Source organism: Dreissena polymorpha, chromosome 1 (assembly GCF_020536995.1).
Source record: "Dreissena polymorpha isolate Duluth1 chromosome 1, UMN_Dpol_1.0, whole genome shotgun sequence".
In the NCBI taxonomy this organism is placed as follows: domain Eukaryota; kingdom Metazoa; phylum Mollusca; class Bivalvia; order Myida; family Dreissenidae; genus Dreissena; species Dreissena polymorpha.
The window spans coordinates 196,586,495-196,610,059 of NC_068355.1; the positions used below are offsets into that span (position 1 = coordinate 196,586,495).

The 23,565-nt window shown below is 36.9% G+C and overlaps 2 protein-coding genes across 2 annotated transcripts in view; one reads left to right on the forward strand and one right to left on the reverse strand.

Annotated features, from left to right (window-relative positions):
• Positions 1 to 257, reverse strand: part of LOC127864476 (NAD(P) transhydrogenase, mitochondrial-like) — a 32,604-nt gene extending 32,347 nt beyond the window's left edge. Inside the window, exon 1 of the mRNA XM_052404097.1 lies at positions 119 to 257. The gene's annotated coding sequence lies outside the window, so the exon portion shown is untranslated. The remainder of the gene's footprint in view (positions 1 to 118) is intronic.
• Positions 258 to 461: 204 nt separating this feature from the next.
• LOC127864480 (isocitrate dehydrogenase [NADP], mitochondrial-like) lies at positions 462 to 23,208 on the forward strand. The gene is made up of 10 exons (XM_052404103.1): positions 462 to 629; positions 6,175 to 6,269; positions 10,586 to 10,751; positions 13,390 to 13,550; positions 17,427 to 17,570; positions 19,404 to 19,537; positions 20,473 to 20,627; positions 21,198 to 21,310; positions 22,163 to 22,353; positions 22,816 to 23,208. Exons 1-10 carry the CDS (start codon positions 524 to 526, stop codon positions 22,895 to 22,897), a joined length of 1,347 nt encoding a protein of 448 aa, XP_052260063.1. The 5' UTR covers positions 462 to 523; the 3' UTR covers positions 22,898 to 23,208.
• The last annotated feature ends 357 nt before the right edge of the window (positions 23,209 to 23,565 follow it).

The following is a 23,565-nucleotide window of genomic DNA, read 5'->3' on the forward strand; positions in this document are numbered from 1 at the left end:
CGCTACCAATTAGCAAACGTCTTTGAAAATTAAACCAAAAGTTGTTATAAAAAAGTTATCGATTCATAAACTGGTACATTACTAAATGAAACAAAGTCGTGAAAATGCATGCCATTACCTTATTCACCCCGCATGCGGCACTTTTCAGTACCTTCCAAGCGAAGCTGAAGGTCTTGCCACGGAAACGACGATCCGCGTGAGGACACACATTAATGGACCAATCAGAATTCGTTACGTTTGACGTCACGATATCCCTGGAAAAGTTCATTCTCGTACAGGGAGATTTTAATTTTTACCTACAAACCAAGATTTTGAACAAATTGCGATGATTCCGAAACAATATGAAACAATGCAATTATTGTGTTTATAACATAAATTCAGCATTTGTTAAGTGGTATTTGCCTTTCAAACGATTTCTTGAAGGTGTTTGACCGGTAACACGGGATATACCTACAGGCTGATTATTTAGGACCTTCCACTAGTATTTCCGGTGCCGGTAATTCTTCGACACAAGGGCGAAATTATGGCGAGTTCTGTCGCAAAAATTGTGAAAACTGTCAGCAAAACTGGCTGTCAGTTGCATAATTTGGCTGCCCCAGTAACACTGAGTGTGCAGCAAAAGAGACACTGTAAGTTTTACTTGTTTTGTTAGTTTTTTTTATGTTTCAGTAACCTTGACTTTACCATGCACCCGTTGTTAATCTAAACGTAAAACTTGTAAATTGATACAAGTAGGTTACACACGATATTAAGTGATGCTCGGAAAATTTACCAAAACTATAATTTCGCTATGCATTCATAAAACTATGTGTCACTCATAAGTTGAAATTAATAAGTTTAAAAACATCCGTTATAAGGCTCACAACTACATCCCCACCCACTTTCCTTGCAATTTCTTAGTCTAACATAACATGAAAATAAGCTAGCTTCTTGTCAGCAACTTGTAAAGCCCATTGTCAATAATTGTCCGTATTGTATTTATGTACCAGGTGTGTATGTTTGACCGTGTGAGCATTCTCTATTTAGCCAAAGCTTGCTACTCATTTCCACATGTTATATTCCTAGTTCTTCTAAAATGCCTCGCGCTTTAATATGTACAAGTTCACCTCAAAGTTCTTCCTTGTAATGGCATTAACCATGTAAAACAATATCTCTCATGCATGTCCAGGGGTGGCGAAATCTAAAAAAACTAAACTTGTCCACGGACAACCATTTAGGAAATTTAACTTGTCCATTGCTGAACTACACTTGTCCGTTAATGTTTATATAAATTATAAACGCATTTATTGATTAATGTAAAACAATGTGGAATATACCAAAATGAGAATGATTTGCTAGTTTTGTTTATAGTTGTATTTCAATAGTACATTCATTATAGCAGTATATTATAAACATTATAAAGACTTTCTAAAACATTTAATCTTGCAAAGCTAGTGTTATTAAAACATGTGTTGAACATAAGTAAATCGTAATCTTAACAAATTAAACTAGTCCAATATGTCGACCTCATCAGACTGAGGCTCTGCGCCGCTACTGGTAGCAATTTGATTATCATCAACTGGTAACCATTGAAAATCTGTGAGCCAAGTTTCTTGAAATGTTCTGGTGCGTTTACTTAGATCATATTTTTTATCATAATCTTTCTTAGTTTTTTTGGGAGGTGGACTGCTCAAAGCTTCGGATTTCTGCTCCGTTGTTGAAGATTAAAAAAACTAAATGTTCCATTTTTACCATTAAAGTCGTCTTAAATAACAAGGTAGACCGTGTTTTTATTATCTTACTTTGATACTTTTTATTTCCGTCTGATTGTAAAAATAAAGAAACCAGTCTGTACACTGTGTTAAAAATGCGGCATGCCTCCTGGTCTCTTACAGAATAAGGGAGATCACTGCGCAGGAGAGTGCCCGTATTTTAGCTTGATTGCTCCGCAAATAGCACTGACAATGTAATCGCATGTCAACATCCGGTTTTGTAAAACTTAATTACGGCTTTAATACAATGTATTTTTTGGTATACCTGGGCCAGACTTTTAAAAAACTTGTTGTCCACGGACAACTTAATTGAAAAAAATCAGTTGCCCAGACAAGCAAATGTACGACTCGGGCAACTCGGACATTTGATTTCGCCACCCCTGATGTCTATACAATTGAGTTCAATAAATTTATCACATACATCATAATAAACACAATACACTGTGACTACAATATAGCGCGGTCAATGGGGTCCAAGCCGCGAAACAGCGTTATAACGGATCCGCGTTATAAGTTTTGAGTTCATTTACTGCAGGGCGCTATAAAAAAACAGGTATAGAATAGCCTATAATATAGGTCATGTATATTGCCATGCTGTGTTGACGCAAATACTTGCATATAAACTGAATCGTATCGATAACAGTATACATACCGCTTTTCTTATGTGCACATTTATCCGATAATCCAATAAAATTGCAACATCACTTAAAAAATAATAATCTTGAACATTAATGACGATATATGTTTAAGAAATTCGTAAACACAACCGTACGCATATATGCCATTTTCAGAAGTGTTTAGAGTACAATGCATTATGGGGCAGAGCTTTCATTGGACGAGCGACTTTAAATTTAGATTGAATGCAATACGATTCATGTACAAAAAATGTTTTATTGCGTCATACGCATGCATAAAACGTGTTTCCCAGGGACTTTCTGATGCCGCGCGAAAATGAAAGTGAAACTCTTACCGGTACACTGCGTTATTTAATTTCTTATACAGCGATTTTCCTCCTTCTTTATAAAGTACCGGTAAACGGTACTTTCCCAATCGAACGAAAATTCCCAAATTCCCAAAACGGTACTTTCCCAATCGAGCGAAAATTCCCAAATTCCCAATCGGGATCTGGAAAAATCCCAATCAGCGTCCGAATTTTTTCTCAAAACGATAGAAAGTTTCGTAAAAAACCAACTTTCGGCGAGCGAACAAAGAAAATCGTATAGTTGTGTGTAACCACGCGCTCGATTAATTTCGGGTTTTATTATTCAGCGCATTCAATCAATAGAGTTGTTACTGTTTCCGGTTCTTTTGCCAGGCAGCCAGCGTACTGTTTTACGTCGGTTTGTAACCTTATCGTAGTTTGAAATGAGTCATAATAGCAAATATTATGCCAAAAACCCAATCGGAACCATCTATCACAGGACACATTGACAGCAATAATGATGCTGTGCAGGGCGGGATGCAAGCAACTGAGTGATGATCAAACATCAAAGATTGTTGAAATTTTCACAAAAATGAAAGAGAGAGACATTGCTTTAAAAGAGATTAAAACAACTAGTAATTGATTTGGTGTGTTCTTTATAATATTTTGTTATTTATATAAACTTTATAACTTAATGGTCATTAAGGCATGCCTGCAAATGATTATTTAAATGGGTATGTTCAATTAAGTATGAACTGTATGATGTATTCAATAAGACCCAAACTTCACGACGCGATTTTCCCAATGTCAGGATTTCACGACTCGATTTTTCCCAATTTTGAGGTTTTCACGACTCAATTTTTCCCAATCGGACCGGTACGGGTACTTTTCCCAATTGGACAAGGAAAATCGCTGTATACACAAACTGAAAGATTAAATGACATAATACTAGAACAGCGATTTTCCTTGTCCAATTGGGAAAAGTACCCGTACCGGTCCGATTGGGAAAAATTGAGTCGTGAAAACCTCAAAATTGGGAAAAATCGAGTCGTGAAATCCTGAAATTGGGAAAATCGCGTCGTGAAGTTTGGGTCTTATTGAATACATCATACAGTTCATACTTAATTGAACATACCCATTTAAATAATCATTTGCAGGCATGCCTTAATGACCATTAAGTTATAAAGTTTATATAAATAACAAAATATTATAAAGAACACACCAAATCAATTACTAGTTGTTTTAATCTCTTTTAAAGCAATGTCTCTCTCTTTCATTTTTGTGAAAATTTCAACAATCTTTGATGTTTGATCATCACTCAGTTGCTTGCATCCCGCCCTGCACAGCATCATTATTGCTGTCAATGTGTCCTGTGATAGATGGTTCCGATTGGTTTTTTGGCATAATATTTGCTATTATGACTCATTTCAAACTACGATAAGGTTACAAACCGACGTAAAACAGTACGCTGGCTGCCTGGCAAAAGAACCGGTAACAGTAACAACTCTATTGATTGAATGCGCTGAATAATAAAACCCGAAATTAATCGAGCACGTGTTTACACACAACTATACGATTTTCTTTGTTTGCTCGCCGAAAGTTGTTTTTTACGAAACTTTCTATCGTTTTGAGAAAAAAATTCGGACGCTGATTGGGATTTTTCCAGATGACGATTGGGAATTTGGGAATTTTCGCTCGATTGGGAAAGTACCGTTTTGGGAATTTGGGAATTTTCGTTCGATTGGGAAAGTACCGTTTACCGGTACTTTATAAAGAAGGAGGAAAATCGCTGTAGAATGATAATGAAATGACAGAAAAAGTTGTTTTATACAGTGGGCAGTATATTTCACAGCCGCTCATTTAATATAGTCAAACTGCAACCATATCAAAGTAAGAATGTTTCAATCGTTTTGAATTACTTTCATTGTATAACTATCCCGCTTGCACTTAACTTATGGAAATACTCGCACTGAACCGCTCTGATGAGAAATACATGTAATAAACACTGACACGCGAGTTTTTTACACCTTTATTGACATTACACAACAGATTAACACCAATTAGCTGTCGGTGTTGTTTAACCTCAAGGCGATTATAATCAGTTCAACGGACGGTTGAATAAAGCAATCAACATGTGATTGCCGCCATCTTTGAATTGTCTGAAAATACATGAAGTTGCATAATACGGATTTGAATCAGAAATCAAATGGAAGGTTGGAGAAAAAATGGGATCCAAGCACCCCCCGCGTTATTTTGGATTCAGCGTTATAACGGAGCGCGTTATATGTGAGTTACAGTGTATATATGTGTTACAATCTTCATTAATTAGTGTATTTTATGGAGAAATGCTCAAACAAAAACTTGATAAAAGAATAGCGTTATAAAAGCGTTATCAAACCGAAATCGGAAGATTTGAATTGGCGATTCAATCTATTGTATGGAGTTTCAGAAGATAGTCGATGTTTTACGATTGCTTAGTTAGACAAGTATCTTATCTTGCGAGGGATTCCGGAGACAGGCAATAATGTTTGCATATTTCCGAATTAGGAATACTCTGCATTGTCAATTGCAAATTATAACACATTTCCATGAACTGTTGAGGTGTTTGAAAATTGGATTAAACTTGGATTAATATCTTTATTCTGTGAGCACAATATATCATGTAAGTTGTTTTAATTTGCGCATTATTTTGTGTATTTAAGCCAGAAAATATGCAGGGCCCTCACACTACTTTGGGGGAAGGGGTCCGCAGCCCTGAGGAGGGGGAATTTTCGCGGCGAATCCCTTTTTAGGGGATTTTTTTTACTTACTCTCTCATTATTTCATTTGTACATGTTTGCACTATATCCATTGCATTTTTCATAATTTAGTATGTTTGAAAAGATTAAATTGAAATAGAATTGAAATACAATAATCATGAGACACAACTTTCTATTCCAAAAAAAAAAACAATTTTTTTTTTTTTTTTTTAAGGGGAATTTTTCCCCCCAAAAGGGGAAAAAAGTATACTTTTCAGGTGGGGGACTGCCACTGAAATTCGGCGGCAGATTTGATAGATTGAGGGCCCTGCATAATATGTGTCTCATATAACCGTTAAAAGTGCCAGGCAGCGAGTTCACAAAAGCCTTTTATCAGTTGGATTTTTGCAACTGTGTCTGTAAGCAAGGTAAAAAATATAACTTCCCCATTTAAGACGTTATTTAATAAATGAGCAGCGATCTTGGAAATGGGGCTTAATGTGTCTCTCAGATTAGCAGTCAGTTAAGGGTTGACACTTTCTGCTTTTATGGAATTTTTTTTAAAGAAAGTCTTCTCACTAAAAATCCAGTCTTTGCGGAAAGTGTCGTTCCTGATTAGTCTGTGCGGAACGCAAAGGCTTATTTGGGCAACACTTTATGGCTTTATGGACATGGGTTAATCCTCATTTTTCCAGAAGGCAACTCGTGTCTTACCATTTTATGACTTGGAATATTTTTGCTTACAAATGGTTTGTATCGACAGATGCCGACAGAAAACGTATCAAGGTGGCCAACCCAGTTGTGGAACTTGACGGAGACGAGATGACAAGAATCATCTGGGAGAAGATCAAGGAAAAGGTCTGTACCAGTTTTCGATAATTTATATCAATGCTGTATAATTTGCCTATTAGAAGCTCTGGTAGGATATTATATAATTTAGTATTAACCTATTGATTTTTGCGCGATTGCGTTGAAAGTGTAAGGCTTAATGAAACACCTTTGATCTAAGAAACATTCCTATTAAAATTACTGGCGCATTTGTAGCCAATGGCGACGAAATTGTAAAAATTGCTAATGAGTACAGTTTTTCATTTATTGGTGATTTTTCAAAAGACAATGTTTGTGCATTAACTTTTGCTTAATTCACAAAAGCGGCCAGTCTTACAGACACTTAACAAACAAGAGCAGGTTGCCCATGTGCAAATGTACCACAAGGGCTTGTTATCAGATTACTAATTAGCCTATAATTGCTTATGAGAGTGGTGTATAACTGAAAGTTTATTCTCACAGCAGCTGTTTCGCACTTCAATGGTTAGGTTCAAATATTAAAAGCTCATAAACCCTCAAAATCAACGAATATTTCGTACAATATTTCAAAGAAATAAAGTTAACACATAAAAAAACATTAATATTCCTAATAGCAATAGCCAAAAAAAGGTCATAGTAGCTAGTGAGGTTCATATTTCTTTATATGGCTATGCAGTGTGTGTTTTTATGCCCCGGGATCGAATGATCGGGGTATATTGTTTTTGGCCTGTCTGTCAGTCATTCTGTCATTCTGTCCCAAAACTTTAACCTTGGTTAAAGTTTTGCGATAACTTTTGCAATAATGAAGATAGCAACTTGATATTTGGCATGCATGTGTATCTCGTGGAGCTGCACATTTTGAGTGGTAAAAGGTTTTGGTCATCCTTCAAAGTCAACGGTCAAATATATGGCTTCAAAGCAGCGCAATAGGGGGCATTGTGTTTCTGACAAACAAATCTCTTGTTTCCATTCAAATGTTGGTCTGAAAGAGTATATATTTTCCCCAAATGATATTTAAATAATCCAAATGGAAGCAGGGGTCTCGATCTGCAATTTGAGGGCCAAAATTCGGCCCAATTCTCCCTGTCAAAAAGTATATATTTTTCCCCCATTGCAGACGAAAATCCCCCCTTGGACCGAAAAATGTTTTGTAGTGCTGTGTAACCTTTCCGCACACCTGCTTTAACTGGTACCCGTTTCTGATTTAATAACAAAATGTGGTTTAAAATACAGCATTAACGAAAATAGCCGATAGGTCAGTGATTATTCTGGAACCAAAGCTTATATTTGGATACATTTGGTCTTTCTTTTGTCATGTCGCATAATAAAAAATCATACCGAAAGAAAATTACGAAACCATGTCTAAATCATGCAAGAAAATTAAAATTGTACTGAAACAGAAAACCCTTAGTCAGATTCAAAGTACCGGTAATGAAATCAATGACGAGACGGTGCTTAGCAAAACAAATGAAAATCAACAATGTGTCAATACCTCGACATTGTTACCGCTTCCGAAATGTAATAAAAATGACAAGACACTGCCTTGTTCTGAAATTGACAGCCAAATAATTAATTGATTCTTCGATGTCATTACCCCACCCACCATGTCATGTATGAAATGTTTTTAAGTTTTAAACTGTATTGACAGTATGAAGATAATACAAACCAAAAAATGATGTAAAATGTCTATATTTTGTATTCATATATATTTATTGGTGGAAAATCCCCCTTTTTAAACAAACAAGCTAATTTTCCCCCGCCTGAGCACAGGTGGGTAGCGTGTGGCTATGATATTAATTAGTGAAAACATCATTTTGAATGATAAATAATCATATTATAACGAAAAATTAACTTTTCTGAAAAAAAATATTTCACTATCAAATATATATATAACAAGGTATGCAACTCAAAATCAGCCCAAAACGGGATGCATCGCTTTGAACAGCCATATCTTCATCAATTGTGCAGCGATATTCACGATCTCGGTCTTATTCAACGCAGAAATGAATTTCCTTTCTGGAAATGTATATGTCTTGCAATATTTTTACAAATGCTGGGTCAACTTTTAAGAAATAACACGATACACAACTCGCATGGCCCAGTTGACAGTGATCATGCATTCTTTCTGAATGAAATCCCCAGTTGTAAAGACGCATTGGACCAATGAAATCACTCGTATGTTTAAAATGTCAGTTAGTTGAAATGTATGTAAACACAGGTTTCAAACGGCGCTGGACAGTTAGTCTTGATGCAGAATGTAACGACAAGAACGGTAGTAATGTTTTTTCATACGTTTTATTGAATTATGGTATCGAACTACATGAACTTTGTAGGGAAGTTGCCCTTTACTCCGTGAAGATTTCAGTCTCAAAGACAGCATGATCACTGTCAACTGGGTCATGCGAGTTGTGTATCGTGTTATTTCTTAAAAGTTGACCCAGCATTTGTAAAAATATTGCAAAACATATACATTTCCAGAAAGGAAATTCATTTCTGCGTTGAATAAGACCGAGATCGTGAATATCGCTGCACAATTGATGAAGATATGGCTGTTCAAAGGGATGCACCCCGTTTTGGGCTGATTTTGAGTTGCATACCTTGTTATATATATATTTGATAGTGAAATTTTTTTTCCAGAAAAGTTAATTTTTCGTTATAATATGATTATTTATCATTCAAAATGATGTTTTCACTAATTAATATCATAGCCACACGCTAACCACCTGTGCGCCTGAGGGTACAGGTACTGTTCCCCCGGACCAGGAAGAGACCCCTGGGAAGGTTTCCAAAAACAAATAAATACATTATTATTCAGTCTCAAAACACAGGTATTGATATTTATTTTGAATTGTGTTTCTGTAATATATCTAAGACACTAAAAATGCATTGTAGTGTATTCATTGTTTGCTTTTTAACCCTTTCAGTGCGGGAACCGAATTTTGAAGGCCTTTGCAAACAGTTTGGATCCAGATGAGATGCCACATAACGTGGCGTCTCATCAGGATCCAAACTGTTTGCTATTCTGATAGTATTCTTTGAAGACAATCCTAATTTTAGAAATTCAGCAGACGACATTTTAGCAGACGACAAATTTCCCAGCATGCAAAGGGTTAAATCACAAACTACTTATCTGTACTACACTGTATACATCTTCATTGTGTACATGTATTCACTATTGACTCAGTTATTGATTATTGCCAGAAATCTAGTTTAAGACATAAAGAGCACATCTACTAATCTACTAAATTTGTAGGCTGTAGGTAGGCATATAATACCAGGCCAGGGCTGATAAGAGATATGCAGATAATCAGGTCAAATGTGGTCTGAGGGGAGGTGAATGGAAAGCTTTGTTCCTTCTGTAATGTCAAGCTTAGTGCCAGCTAAGCAGTTTTTAGTCTTAACATTCTTCAACTCAAAACATGTTCCTCAAAGTCGTCTTTGTAATATTAACCCTTTGCATGCTGGGAAATTTGTCGTTTGCTAAAATGTCGTCTGCTGAATTTCTAAAATTAGCATTTTCTTCGATTTTTTTTTCAAAGAATACTATCAGAATAGCAAACAGTTTGGATCCAGATGAGACGCCACGTTCTGTGGCGTCTCTTCTGGATCCAAACTGTTTGCAAAGGCCTTCAAAATTTGGTTCCCGCGCTGAAAGAGTCAAAGGCATTAGTCTGTTCTGAAAAAGATATTTTAAGTTATGTTTTTAAACTAATGAATGTGTAGTATCTTTAATCAGATATCTTCATTGAAAATAATCACAGACAGGCATTCGTATTAACGCATTATAAAGCATTTGAAAACTTGTTCTGCTGAAATTTCCTCACACTAACAATGCTCTTTTTTTTCAAAGGAGATTTGTTTCATTTTCATGGGGAAATCGTTTCAAATTTTAGCCTCCAAAATGGTCCCCAACTTGGACTTGTTAAATACTGCACTTTTGAATAAATTATGTATAATGTATTTTTCATAACATTCAATGTGCACAGGCTAATCAGAGACCTTACTTTCGGCTTAGGCCTGATTTTTGCTTGAAGAGTCATCCTTCAAATGAAAAATTCCATACCAGCTGAAAGTGCCATCCCAGGGCCCTTCTTAAGTCTAAGAATAAAGAATATTCTTTAAATTGATTTATTCAATAATTGCTTGAATTTTGAGTAAAATGTGTTATTAAACACCTCTATCAATGGCATTCTTCATATAGAACATTGTGTTAATGACATAATTACCAGTGGAGGCATCTATAAATTCAAACACTGAATGCATTTTTCTTGGTTCCAAGTATTTTCTTTATTCTTAAGTCTAAGAATGGGTTGGTGAATACAGCCCCTGATAAGCCTGTAAAGCTCATAAACTCTTGTATTTGTCAGCTGATCTTCCCCTACCTGGAGCTTGACTGCAAGTATTACGACCTCGGTCTGCCCTACCGTGACGCCACGGACGACCAGGTCACCATCGACTCTGCCGAGGCCATCAAGAAGTACAATGTGGGCATCAAGTGTGCCACCATTACGCCCGATGAGGAACGTGTCAAAGGTGCAGACCCAGCGATTTTTTTTTTGGTCCAATTGCAGGGCTTTTTTTCCTTCTTTGGGACCCGCCGAAAATCGGCCCTTTCCCCTCAGATTTTTTTCCCCTCAGCAGGTAAATTTTCCCCCAGACATCATTTTTTAACTTTAAATACATAAGTTAACCTGATCCAGTGTAGAAAATATAACATATTGCATAATTAAATTATCTGTTGCCTTGATTTTGTTTTAAAAACAGCAAAATATGTTGAATTGATTATTTAAGACTTTCCTTATTTTCCCCCAAATCCGGCATTTTGCGCGATTTTTTTCCCCTCAAAAAAGGCCAGACCCTTTCCCCAAAATCAGATAAAAACCCCTGAATTGGATAAAGTACCCATACCGGTCCAATTAGGAAAAATTGAGTCTTGAAAACCCTCAAATTGGGCAAAATCGAGTCGTGAAACCCTCAAATTGGGAAATTGGTGTATTTGATTTTATGCTCCAAAATACTTTAAAATCGATAACTTAGTATTTTCAAGCTGTCAATATTATATTTACCTAGGTTCAAACCATAGAGCTGCACAGGGAAACTAACAAAATGTTGCAGTTTCCAAAAATTTTTTTTATTTTTTTCTTACCTTAAATTGGGAATATTTTGGCCAGCAATTGGGAAATTTGTAGTTTTTTCGTAATTGGGAAAGTGCTGTTTACTGGTACTTTATAAAGAAGGAAAAAATCGCTGAGACCTGACAAAGTGTACCATTATTATTCAATATGAGCCACAACATGAGAAGATGCGTCTCATGTCATATTTGGCCAGTGTACCTTTATTCTACATAAGCTACACCATGGGAAAATGGGTCTTATGTCATATTTATCATATATGACCAGTGTACCGTATCTATTCTACATAAAGTCGCTGTTCTTCGAAAACGGCGTAAGTCAAATTTGGCGCAAAATGTTATTTGTTTTTATAAGAACGGCGGGTTCACGGGTCATTTTCTACGAAAATACTGGATTTCATATCCAATTGGAAGGCATAGTTATGAGCATGTGAGAAAATCCTGAACACTCATTGGTGCACTAATTGTTTCTGCAAAAACTGCTTAAGTCAATTTTTCCAACTTTTCAAAAAACATTTTTGAAATATTTTTTTAAGTTTTAAAATATATTAATTTAGATAGTCTTAATCAAAATGGGCATACTTTTTATTTATGAAAATATAAAGCCTGTAGTTGTCATTTTAATTCTAAAAATGGACTTACGCAGTTTTCTCTTTAATATTTGGTTCAATTCTTAAAATGGACTTACGCAGTTTTCTCTTTAATATTTGGTTCAATTCTTAAAATGGACTTACGCAGTTTTCGAAAACGTTTTTTTTTTGCCTATTGAAAAGTTGTAAAAATTTACTTACGCGGTTTTGGAAGAACAGCGACAATAAGCTACAACATGAGAAAATGGGTCTAATGTCATAGCTGTCCATTGTACTGTATTTATTGTACAGCTATAACATGAGAAAATGGGACTTACATGTATGTCATATTTGGCCAGTGTACCGTATTTATTCTACATAAGCTACAACATGAGAAAATGGGTCATATGCAATATATGGCCAAAATCGCTGTCCACTGTAGTCTCGTTTATGGTTTGAAAGATGATAATCAATAATATGTTTCAGTGTCTGAAAATAGACTTGCAAACAAAAGTTGACAATGTAAAAAAAACACAAAGAGATAAAGAGATGCAAAAAATAATTATTTGTTAATACATACTATTTCATTGTTAGCTCGACTATTATATATGAGATATATATAGTGGAGCTATCCTACTCACGTTGGTGTTCCCGTTCCCGTTATCGTTAGTGTGCAAATGTTAAAGTTTGCGTACCACCCCAAATATTTTCATTGTCCCTAATCATATTGCTTTAATATTTTGCATACTTCTTTACCAACATGACCCCAACCTGTAAACAAGAGCAGACAACTGTATCAAGCATTTTGTAAGAATTATGGCCCTTTTTTCACTTACAATATGCATATTATTGATAAATCTATGTTAAAGTTTGCGTACCCCCTCAAATATTTTTTTGCCCCTTTACATATTGCTTTCATATTTTGCAAACTTCTTAACCAACTTGACCCCAATCTATAATCAAGAGCAGACAACTGTATTAAGCATTTTGTAAGAATTATGGCCCTTTTTTCACTTATAATATGCATATTACTTAAGTTACATTGCCATAACTTCTTTATTTATGATCAGATTTTATTAATACTTTGAAAAAAACAACACTTCCCTGAATCCCACAATGGATTACACCCAAACAATACCCCACGCCCCAACCCAGAATCCCTGCCCCCTCCCCCCCCCCCCAAAAAAAATAAATTATTTTTATTTTTTCCTTTTTTTATTTTTGAAAGATCGTCTAATAAATGACCCCACCCCACATTATACCCCCCTCTCAACCAACCCCCCCCCCAACCCAAATCGAATATTTTTTCTTTAAAAAGTAAACATACTAAAAGAATGCGTAATGTATCTTTACTTATCAATATGGTTGCTTTCTAGAGAATTATACGGAAACAAATAATATAACATAATCATGTGTAATATTATATACCTATTATGGCTTTTATGTAATTACCCATACATTTCTTCACAAGAATTTAAGCTCAAGAAGATGTGGCTGTCGCCCAATGGCACGCTCCGTAACATCCTCGGTGGGACGGTGTTCAGGGAACCAATCATTTGTCAGAAGATCCCTAGGCTGGTTCCAGGCTGGACACAGGCAATTGTAATTGGCAGACACGCCTTCGGAGACCAGGTATAGGATATTAGTACAGAAAGCAAATATTGCTGCCTGGAAACTGACTTGATGTTTTTAAAGAGTTGTTATCATTATTTATTTTGAATATTTAAGAATTTTTTACACACCTGACCTACTTTTGTACATCGACATACTGGAGTGTGCCATTGAATTAACACACAAGGTTCCTAGCTGGGGCATTTATGTCTTATGAAGATGGCATATTGTTTTAAAACTTGAGCACAAAAATATGCCCTTTTTTAATACAAACTTTCAACTACTAACCAACTGACATATATATATGGTATGTTTGTTAAGCCCTCGACAATGGTTTAGAGGTAAAAGCTGTCTTTTTTTATATCAGTAAAGCCTTTGATAAGGTCTGGCACAAAGGTCTTCTCCATAAACTAAATGCTATTGGCATTTGAGGAAAGTTACTATCCTGGTTTACTAATTATCTTCATAATAGACGACAACGCGTAGTACTTCCAGGCGCAGTCTCTAACTGGGCAATATTAGAAGCCGGTGTTCCCCAAGGTTCCATATTAGGGCCTCTGTTATTTTTAATTTTTATTAATGATATTGTTTACGACATCAAAAGTAATATTCGCCTTTTTGCTGATGACACTTCCCTATACATTATTATCGATGATCCAATCATCTCAAATACAATACTACAGAGTGATATCAACAAAATATCTAAATGTGCTTTAGATTGGCATGTATTATTTAATCCCTCAAAATCTGAAACCCTAACATTCTCCAGAAAGCAACATCCAAATCAATGTACTTTTACAATGATGTCTAAACAACCAGAGGTCGGTTCCCACAAACATCTAGGGGTTTTCCTCTTTAAAGACTGTAAATGGAACATCCATATTAAATACATTACAGAAAAAGCATGGAGTCGAATTAATATTATGCAAAAACTAAGGTTCACACTTGATCGGAAATCTCTTGAAATAATTTACATATCGTTTATTCGACCTCTTATCAAATATTCAGATGTGATATGGGACAATTGCACCCAAGCGGAAAAAAACGAAATTGATAAAATTCAAAATGAAGCAGCGCGAATCGCTTGTGGATCGTCTAAACTAGTTTCATTAACTGACCTGCATAAGGAAATTAACTGGGATTCGCTTCAGGACCGCCGTGACAAACATAAATTAATATTATTCTACAAAATGCAAAATTCGATTACCCAACAGTATTTATCCGACCTTGTACCCCAACATGTTGGATCTGTTGCTAGGTATAATCTTCGCAATGCTTATGACTTACGTACTTCCGAATCTAGAACAACCCTTTACTACAATTCATTCGTACCCGCAGTCACTCGAAAATGGAATAACCTACCAGATGATGTTAAAAATAGTGAATCGTTGAATGCATTTAAATTTAACTTAACAGGAATAAAGTTATAACACCATCGTACTATTACATAGGTAAACGTCATTCTCAAGTCATTCACACGCGATTAAGGACCAAATCCAGTTCCCTTCATGAGCACCTTTTTGCTAAAAATATTATTGATTCTCCTCTTTGTCGCTGTGGAGATTTTGAGTCTAACTTCCACTTCTTCTTCACATGTTCTTATTATAGCGTAATACGGACAAATTAAAGAACAATGTCTTAGGAATTATAAGTCCTGTAGACCTTGATACGCTCCTCTTTGGCAATACATCCCTAAACGATGATGATAACTCTACTATCTTTCTTTGTGTCCAACAATACATCACTGAATCTAAGTGTTTCTTATAACAATCCGATCCCGACTCGACGTTGCATATATTTGACATTGACCCACAACCAAAATCCTTCATCCTACCTTGATCACCTCACTTTTTTAAATGTTTATATCCCGTCTTGTTACTACTGGCATATATCATGAAATGTATAGTCTTTAAACACTGCCACTTCCATGTGTAAATATTAATTCTAAGGAGAGAAACTATATAAGAACTTGCTTCTTTCGTTTCAATCCTTTTCTGCTTATATTGTGTAACATCTGTATAAATTGTACAGGCCATAAGAAATAAATATGTTTAAACTAATACAAACTTTCTCCCTTTTTTCCAGTAAAATTTTTCTCATGATTTTACAGAACAAACTTTTTCATCATTTAGTGCAAACTCTTTACCTTTTTCAGTACAAACTTTGCCCCTAATCTCCCGTACAAACTTTGTCACTAATTTCCAGTACAAACTTTATCACTACTTTTCAGTACAATCTAAGAACATTTATTGCTTTTTCAGGAAAAACTTTCTCGCTATTTTCCAGTACAATCTCTCTCGCTATTTTACAGCACAAACTTTCTCATTATTCAGTGCAAACTTTTTTATACGCCCGTATAAAATACGGGACGTATTATGTGAAACCCCTTGGCGGCGGGCGGGCGGCGGGCGGCGGGCGGGCGGCGGGCGGCGGGCGGAAGGCATCACTTTGTCCGGACTCTAATTCAAATTGTATTCATCCGATCTTCACCAAACTTGGTCAGCAGTTGCATCTAGTTGATATCTAGGCCAAGTTCGAATATGGGTCATGCCGGGTCAAAAACTAGGTCATAGGGTCAATAAGTGCATTTTCAAAGGGGCCACTTTGTCCGGACTCTATTTCAAATTGTATTCATCCGATCTTCACCAAACTTGGTCAGCAGTTGCATCTAGTTGATATCTAGGCCAAGTTCGAATATGGGTCATGCCGGGTCAAAAACTAGGTCATAGGGTCAATAAGTGCATTTTCAAAGGGGCCACTTTGTCCGGACTCTATTTCAAATTGTATTCATCCGATCTTCACCAAACTTGGTCAGCAGTTGCATCTAGTTGATATATAGGCCAAGTTCGAATATGGGTCATGCCGGGTCAAAAACTAGGTCATAGGGTCAATTAGTGCATTTTCAACGGCGCCACTTTGTCCGGACTCTAATTCAAATTGTATTCATCCGATCTTCACCAAATTTGGTCAGAAGTTGTGTCTAGATGATATGTAGGTCAAGTTCAAATATGGGTCATGCCGGGTCAAAAACTAGGTCACGAGGTTACTTAGTGCATTTCAAGCATTTAGCATGGTGTCCGCTCTCTAATTGAAGTAGTTTTCATCTGATCTTCACCTAATTTGGTCAGAAGTTGTGTCTAGATGATATGTAGGTCAAGTTCGAACATGGGTCATGCCGGGTCAAAAACGAGGTCACATAGTGCATTTCAAGCATTAAGCATGTTGTCCGCTCTTTAATTGAAGTAGTTTTCATCTGATCTTCACCAAATTTAGTCAGATGTTACATCTAAGTGATATCTAGGTCAAGTTCAAATTTGGGTCATGCCGGGTCAATAACTAGGTCTTGAGGACACTTTCAAGCATTGAGCATGGTGTCCAAAACCTTCGAACGGGCGTATCTTGTGACAGTTTGGCACTCTTGTTGCTTTTTCAGTACAAACTTTTTCCCTAATTTCCATTACAAACTTTGTCACTATTTTCTAGTGCAAACTTTCTTACTACTTTTCAGTACAAACTTACTACATTTCTTACTTTTTCAGTACAAACTCTCTCGCAATTTTCCAGTACAAACTATAGTTATACTTTTTAGTACAAAAATTGTTGCTGTGTCATTAAAAACTTACTCGCTATTTTCCAGTACAAACTTTGTTTCTTCCACTACATTTCACTATTTGTCATTACAAACTTGTCTACCTATTTTCCAGTCCAGATTTTCGCTCTATTTCAGTACAAGCTTTCTCGCTATTTTCCAGTAAAAACTTTCTCTATTATTAGTTCTAATTTACTTGCTATTTTTCATTTCAAACTTTCTAGCTATTTTGCAGTACAAACTTTTTTGCCATATTCCAGTACAAACTTTCTCGTTATTTTGCAGTACAAACTTTCGCTATTTTCCAGTACAAAGCCACAGACATGGTGTTTGATGGGCCCGGGAAGTTTGAGGTCGCCTGGACACCTGCGGGAGGCAAGGAGACGAGGACCACGGTGTTCCAGTTCAAGAACGGAGGCGGCTGTGGCATGGCCATGTACAACACAGATGAGGTAGCCAATGTTTTGTTGCCTTTTAGTCCCTTGCCAGTGTAACCAGAGTGGACTGTAGGGTTAATTTTAACCCTTTCCCACTTAGAAACAAAGTGAAAATGGCTATGTGCAAACAGCATAAAACCAGAAGAGCCTGCGAGTAAACAGTCCGTTTAGGTTTTATGCTGTTTGCTGGTCATCAGTATCTTAGGGTTGGAAATGAAGCCTTTAAAATTTGAATCTAGTAAGAAAGGTCCTTTATTAAATTTAAATTTCTGAGGGACTATAAATGTTTTAAAATACGTATCTTTGTGGTAAAGGGTTGTACCAAAATGTTGCTCAATTCTCCTGCTATATAATTTTGTCTTAACTATTTTTAGTAGCTCAATAGTGGTTTATTACTGGAGGTAGCTGTATATAACGCACAGTATTGGGCACAGTTTTTACCTCCATGTTTCAATTGAATTGTAAACACTCGTTGACCATTGATACAATGCTATACTAGCTGCTGGTTAATTAAGGTGTGATTCGCTAGTTTTATTATCCCCACGCTTTTTGAAAAAAAGGTGGGGATATTGTGGTGATCTCCGCCGTCCGTCCGTCCGTCCGTCTGTCCGTCCGTCTGTCCGTCCGTCTGTCCGTCCGTCCTGGCCACTATCTCCTCCTACACTAAAAGCACTAGAACCTTGAAATTTACACACATGGTAGCTATGAGCATATGTGCGACGGTGCACTATTTGGAATTTTGATCTGACCCCTGGGTCAAAAGTTATAGGGGTTGGGGTGGGGCCGCGTCAGAAATTATCACTCATTTTTTTAGGTTATTTTACATTTACTTCTTTATTTCTACACCGATTCACTTCAAATTGATACTGGACCTCACCTATGACAATACAGTCAATCTCAACCATGCATGGCCCCATTCCCAACCCTGGGGCGCCCCACCCACATAGGCCACACCCACCAAAAATTTCCATTTACTATAATTTTTTCATTTCTACACGGATTCACTTCAAATTGATACTGAACTTTTGTTATGACATTAGGGTCAATCTCAACTATGCATGGCCCCAATCCCAACCCTGGGGCGCCCGCCCACATAGGCCACACCCACCAAAAAATTCCATTTACTATAATTTTTTCATTTCTACACGGATTCACTTCAAATTGATACTGAACTTCTCTTATGACATTAGGGTCAATCTCAACTATGCATGTTCCCATAACCAACCCTGGGGCCCCGCCCACATAGACCACACCCACCCAAAATTGCCTTTACTATAATTTCTTCATTTCTACACCGATTCACTTCAAATTGATATTGAACTTCTCTTATGACAATACAGTCAATCTCAACTATGCATGGCCCCATTACCAACCCTGGGGCGCCCCGCCCACATAGACCACACCCACCCAAAATTGCCTTTTACTATAATTTCTTCATTTCTACACCGATTCACTTCAAATTGATACTGAACCTCTCTTATGACAATACGGTCAATCTCAACTATGCATGGCCCCATTACCAACCCTGGGGCGCCCTGCCCACATATGTCACACCCACCCAAAATTGCCTTTTACTATAACTTCTTCATTTCTACACCAATTCACTTCTAATTGATGATGAACTTCTCTTATGACAATACGGTCAATCTCAGCTATGCATGGCCCCATTACCAACCCTGGGGCACACCTAGGTCAAACATTCGGCGTGGGGATACGCGTCGGCCTCTGCCGCGCCATTTCTAGTTGTCATTAAATCTGTTTCCTCCTTTTCGGCATTAAAATACCAGGTGCACGTTACATGTTGTTAAGCTTTACACGGTAAAGTACAATATATGCGTTCTATTTCAGTCCATCACAGGGTTTGCCCACGCCTGTTTCCAGTACGCTATCATGAAAAAATGGCCGCTCTACATGAGCACCAAGAACACGATTTTAAAACGCTACGACGGGCGATTCAAGGACATTTTCGAGGATATCTACCAGTTAGTGATTATGATCTTCTCATGATATATTCGGGTCTCGTTTTGGGCAAACTGGGCTTAACGCAGGTGTTAGTGTCGTCCCAGATAAGCCTGTGCAGTCCGCACTTTCCGCCTAAATAGGATTTTTGCTAAGAAGAGACTTCATTTAAACGAACAATGTCTTAAAAGCGGAAAGTGTTGTCCCTGATAAGCCTGTGCGGACTGCACTGACTAATCTGGGACGACACTTTATGCACATGCATTATGCCCAGTTTTCTCAGAACACGACTCGTATAATCAATTCATATTTCTAGTTAGGAGGGAATACATGTCGTTAGGCAAACACCATTCCCACTACCTACACAGTGACATTTGCATTGTTTGTTTGTTAATTTAACAACAATGTTTAAAAAATAATAGGGGGGAAGCGGCCGAATTTCGGCCGTGGATTTGACAGATTGAGGGCCCTGGTACATGAGGGACTTTGAAAAGTAGAAGACACGGTATCTCAGGCATTCATGTTTAGACAATAAATATGTGTCTTGTTCTGACAAAACTTGGCATATTGCATGTGAGTAAAGTGCTGTTCCAGATTAGCCTGTGCAGTCCGCACAGGCTAATCAGGGATGACACTTTCCGCTTAAACTTGATTTTCGGTAAGAAGGGACTTCCTTCAAACTAAAAATACCATACAAGCGGAAAGTGTCATCCCTGATTAGCCTGTGCAGACTGGACTGCACATGCATTATGCCCAGTTTTCTCAGAACAAGACACGTATATACAGAGTCCTCCTATGGGGACACAGGCATTAATGCCTGTGCGTAAAGTGTGGTTCCAGATTGGTCTGCATATGCATTAAACCCCCTTTTCACAGAGCATGGCTCACAAATGATTTTACAGTATTTGATCTCAAAAATGTATATCTCTCAATGATCTATACAATTAATTATTCTCAGGAGGGAATACGTAAAGGAATTCGAAAAGTTGAAAATCTGGTACGAGCACCGGCTGATAGACGACATGGTTGCCCAGGCACTGAAATCCAGTGGAGGCTTCGTGTGGGCCTGCAAGAACTACGACGGAGATGTGCAGTCTGATGTGGTGGCGCAGGGTATGAGATTTAGTGCACTTAAGCCTACATTAAGTGATCTGTAACCTACAGATTGTTGTCTCTCCGTTGATTAGCAATTAAAAAAAAACAAACTGGTTGTCCTTATGCAGGCAGACATTTACATTCAAGGTATTACATGGACACTGCCCAGAGACCATATTTGACTCATTTGTAGTCCCATAGAAAAATCAATTTAAATGAAAGACCTTTCTTTTTATGTCCCCAGTAGGGTGGCATATAGCATTTGAACTGTCTGTCCGTCCATCCGCCAGTCCGTCCGAAAACTTTAACATTTGCCATAAATTTGCAATATTGAAGATAGCAACTTGATATTTGGCATGCATGTGTATCTCATGGAGCTGCACATTTTGAGTGGTAAAAGGTCAAGGTCATCCTTTAAAATCAAAAGTAAAAAAATACAATCCAAGGGAAGTAATAAGCTTTAAAAGGGAGATAATTTCTAAACCTGCCAAATGATATATTGAAATTTTATTTCAAAGCGGCACAATAGGGGGCATTGTGTTTCTGACAAACACATCTCTTGTTATGTACTGTGTGTTTGTCTCCCAGGTTACGGGTCTCTGGGTCTGATGACCAGTGTGCTGGTGTGCCCAGACGGGAAGACCATTGAGGCAGAGGCAGCTCACGGCACAGTCACCCGGCACTACAGGGAACATCAGAAGGTATGCCCGGAAATAACAATACTGTAAAATTTCTGGCAATCACCACAATTAACTTTTTTCAGTCAAAAATGGCTGAATAATGTTTTTAAATGATTAAACTGTTAAACAATTATTTTTTGTGTGTGAAATGTTGTGGTTTTTACAAAAATGTCTTTTGTGGACAAAAAACTTGTGGAATTTGGGTTAGTCATTTACCAGAAGGTAAGGCAGGAAACGAAAATAGTTGACATATGGACCTTTAGTTTAACCCTATCCTGCTAAGATAGGCATTCTAACCCGTTTGTAGTCCCTTAAAAAATCAAATTAAATTTAAAACTTTTCTTAAGGCTCAATTACCTATTGCTATGAGCCTTGTTCTAAGAAAACTGGGCTTAATGTTAAGCAGCAATATTTTTTCATCATTTTGGAAATGGGGCTGGGTCCCTTTGGATGGGGAAATGTTGCATCCTTTTTACTAAAATTGGGAAATTAATGTTGTTGATTTTATGCTAACAAAAACTTTAAAATTGATAATAAGTGATTTATAATTATATTTTCTAAGTTTCATCTAATTAGAGCTGGATTTTGAGATGAATATCTTGCTTAGACTTATTTAAAATATTATGTTTTTTGAAAACCTTCAATTTGGATTTTAAGGGCCCATTTGGGAAAAAAATATATACTTTTTCCATTGGGAATGTTTCCCCCTATCAGACCCAAATTTGAAAAAAAAATGTATATGCATTGAGTGTTGTCCCAGATTAGCCTGCGAAGTCCAACCCATGAATAACCCATTTGCCTGCAATGCAGGCAAACTTAAATAAAATTAAAATAAATAGTTTCAAACTATATGATTCTCGTTTTCTCCACTAGGGCAAACCAACCAGCACCAACCCAATAGCCAGTATCTTCGCCTGGACTCGAGGTCTGGAGCACAGAGGAAAGTTGGACGGTAACCAGGAGCTCATACGTTGGTCTCAACTCCTCGAGAAAGCCTGCGTGGACACGGTGGACAGTGGAAAGATGACAAAGGACCTCGCAGGATGCATCTACGGCCTTAAGAAGTGAGTAATGTTCCTCATTTAAAAAATAAAATAGTCATGTGTTTTGGGCATGGGGGGGGGGGGGGGGGGGGCTTTCTTTCACCTCATCTGTTTGCATTATTTTGGCATTCATTTTAGGCATGGGGGGATAAGGCTGTTTATTAGCTTTTTGAGGAATATTAGTGTAATTGGAAAATTGGGGGTTTTTTGCAAACAAATACTTTAAAGTTGAGAATAAAAATGTTTTCAATGTTATATTTTCTAAAGTTAAACTCACAGAGCTTTATGGGAGATGAACTAAATATTGAGATTTCTTTGGAAAAAAAATCGGGAATGGGGAATTTTAGGCAGTAATTTGAAGAAAATAAAGACTTAGAGATTGGCAATGCAGGGGCAAAATTGTTGGCCCCAAATTTGACCCCCCAAAAACGTGGCTTACATGTTTACATGTCATATGAACATGTAAAACTTTGTACATTCCAGTGTGAAGACTGAGCACTACCTTTACACAATGGATTTCCTGGATGCTATTGACGAAACCTTCCAGAAACTGCAGAAGAAATAGACTGCCAAATACCCCTGTGATATATGCTTCGTTCTCGGATACATTGTCTACGATCATTACTGACCAACGAAAAACGTTGTGTACATTTCTAAAAAAGAACATTTTTTTTTTTTCGCTTGTGTGATATTTTTCTAAAAATCTATTTTTGTGCTGGCAACGATTTGTGTAAATGGACAGTTGGTTGTCTGCTTCTAGTGCGTCCCTTTTATTCAGGAGTGTTTAGTTCAAATTTGAACTTCAATTATTTGTCATTTATCAGCATTAAAATACGATGTATTTATTAGGAGCATTTGGAATAAATTGACAAATAATCAACTAGGATTTCTATATTTTCTACAAAGACTTCACTAGATATGCTGCTTTTAATTGTACGCATCTATCTACTCGAGTCATTAGACCACAGGTGTTTGGCGTGTGGCCAATTCACTGAAACATATGTGTCATAATACAACATTTTTCATCACATCAACAAAAACAATCTGATAATTATATCATTTATATAACATCAGATTGTTTTTTGTCTATGTGATGAAAAATGTTGTTTTATGACATATTGATAGTGTTTCAGTGAATTGGCCATGCGCCTAACACCTGTGCATAAGACATAAACTTTTCTTGGTTCCTTCAATTTTATAAAACTTGACATTTCATAATTTATTGAGATTCTT

Excerpts from the sequence above, each read along its gene's own strand:
- LOC127864480 (XM_052404103.1), top strand. The coding sequence starts at position 524 with ATGGCGAGTTCTGTCGCAAAAATTGTGAAAACTGTCAGCAAAACTGGC. Across the intron at positions 17,571-19,403 it reads CCATGTACAACACAGATGAG|TCCATCACAGGGTTTGCCCA; the intron begins GTAGCCAATGTT and ends GTTCTATTTCAG. Across the intron at positions 21,311-22,162 it reads ACTACAGGGAACATCAGAAG|GGCAAACCAACCAGCACCAA; the intron begins GTATGCCCGGAA and ends TTTCTCCACTAG.